A 1,976-nucleotide genomic window follows, 5' to 3' on the forward strand; every position below is an offset into this window, starting at 1 on the left:
ACACATTATTGTGGAAATTGATCATAATTATCAAGCAGTTTGATTTTATTCGTCTAATTCTTTGTTCAAACCTTGATTCAGTATGTCATTTTAAACGAATCAAAAGACATTTAATATTTCAACATAAAATATTCAAATAAGAAGATTCAGTTGTTCAATTATTTTCTTGTCAAATATTCATTTAAGATTTGATTTTTTTTTTATGGCTTGCATAATTGCACACGTGATGCCGTGTCTCGAACCTACTTACATCATTTTTTTTTCACAAGCAAACTAGAACCTTCACATTATAAGAAAATTACTTTTGCGCACATAAATAACAATGAATCTCAACACAGTACACAATTCATGGGGAAAGTCTACAAGCATTTTAAACTTAAATCATTGAGATATCAGCAAACCAAACATTTTGTAAATTTAAGACTCTATTTTTTAACCCTTTTTTTTTAAGAACAATGTCCAAAAGTTTTTTTTTTTTAATTTTTAAATGAGAAAAGCATGTCCCAAGTTGGTAGCAACATCCAACAATTTAACACTGTACAATCCACTGAATCCAGACAAACCTAAAACGATAGAGTACCCAAACTACCCCTCAACAGTAATAAAACCTCTCAAGTCTCCCCCACTCAAGCCGAACATGCTACTATCGTAATTTCTTCCAACTCCTAACCCCATTTTCGTCCATCCCTATCCCTCGCCTACTCGCCCTTTATATCTTCTCCCCTTCACTCAATCCCTCGAGTCTCTCTCTCTCATCCCCAAAATCCCAAAGTTCTCCACAAAAAATTAAATAAAATAAAAATCAAAACCCTAAATTTATCGCGACCCAGATTTCAAATGGCGCGAATCCTCTCCTTCCTCCTCCTCCTCTACCTGCTTTCCGCCACCGCCGTCTCCGCGCCCACCACCACGCGCCACCACTCCGGCACGTACTGTCAGCAGCCCTCGGCTTCTTCCCCCTCACAAATCTCCGGAGTGCAGGGGAACTATCGCCGAGTGCCTGGCCGGCGACGAGGAGTTCGATCTCGGCAGCGAGAGCAGCCGGCGCATTTTAGCGACGAGGAGGTATATCAGCTACAATGCGCTGAGGAGGGACAGCATACCGTGCTCGCGCCGCGGGGCCTCCTACTACAACTGCCGCCCTGGGGCCCAGGCCAACCCCTACTCTCGTGGCTGCTCGAGGATCACGCGTTGCCGGAGCTAAGAATTTTACTACTTTGCCGCCTAAGTTTGTTGTTAATTACAATTATGCCATTGGATGTTAAATTATTATTATTGTCGGTGTTTATTTTGTATATCTCGAGATTGGTTGTTGATGATGATGGTGGTGGTGATTGTTAGCTGTTAAAACCATGAAAACTTTTATTTTGCTTGTGTATTTTGTTGAATAATTATTTCTTTTGCTAATGATTGGTGAGTTTTTTTCTATGCTTGTTCTAAAAATTAATCAAATATTATCAAATTCAATTCTTTTTTTTATGGTGGCCTTTCAAATTTGTCCTTTTGTGATTGATGATTGAGCCAAGCTCGTCTACATTTGATGGCATTTGTCTTAATTAGAATTCTAGCGGACAAGTTTTTACAAGATTTTTTTATATTCTTGAATAAAAAAATTTCCAAATGGCAGTTGAATTTGAATTTTGTTTAGAAAAATTCTTTAAGGACCCAAAATATGGGAGTAATAAAGAGGACAAGTGAGGTGTCCCCCTCCTATTGGATAATGAGTTGACAATCATTAATGATGGTCAACTCATTATCCAATAGGAGGGGTTAATGATAGTCAACTCATTATCCAATAGAAATGGGACACCTTATTTGTTCCCTTTATTGATCTCATATTTTGGGTCTATGTAGCAAAGCTATTTGGTTTAATTGTGCAAAGAAAAATAGAGCGTCGGCGATGGTAGAGTCCTTTAGCTTTAATTTATTGATTATTGAAAAATTAATGGAGGTTGGTGAGAAGCAATGAATGGATG

At 38.1% G+C, this 1,976-nt stretch overlaps 1 protein-coding gene across 1 annotated transcript; it reads left to right on the forward strand.

The window, feature by feature from the left end:
- On the forward strand, positions 728-1,428 carry LOC109822816 (rapid alkalinization factor-like). Its single transcript, XM_020389070.1, is given in 2 exon segments — positions 728-966; positions 968-1,428. Coding segments are annotated over 2 exon segments (366 nt in total). The 5' UTR covers positions 728-837; the 3' UTR covers positions 1,205-1,428.

This window comes from Asparagus officinalis, chromosome 8 (genome assembly GCF_001876935.1).
Source record: "Asparagus officinalis chromosome 8, Aspof.V1, whole genome shotgun sequence".
NCBI lineage: Eukaryota > Viridiplantae > Streptophyta > Magnoliopsida > Asparagales > Asparagaceae > Asparagus > Asparagus officinalis.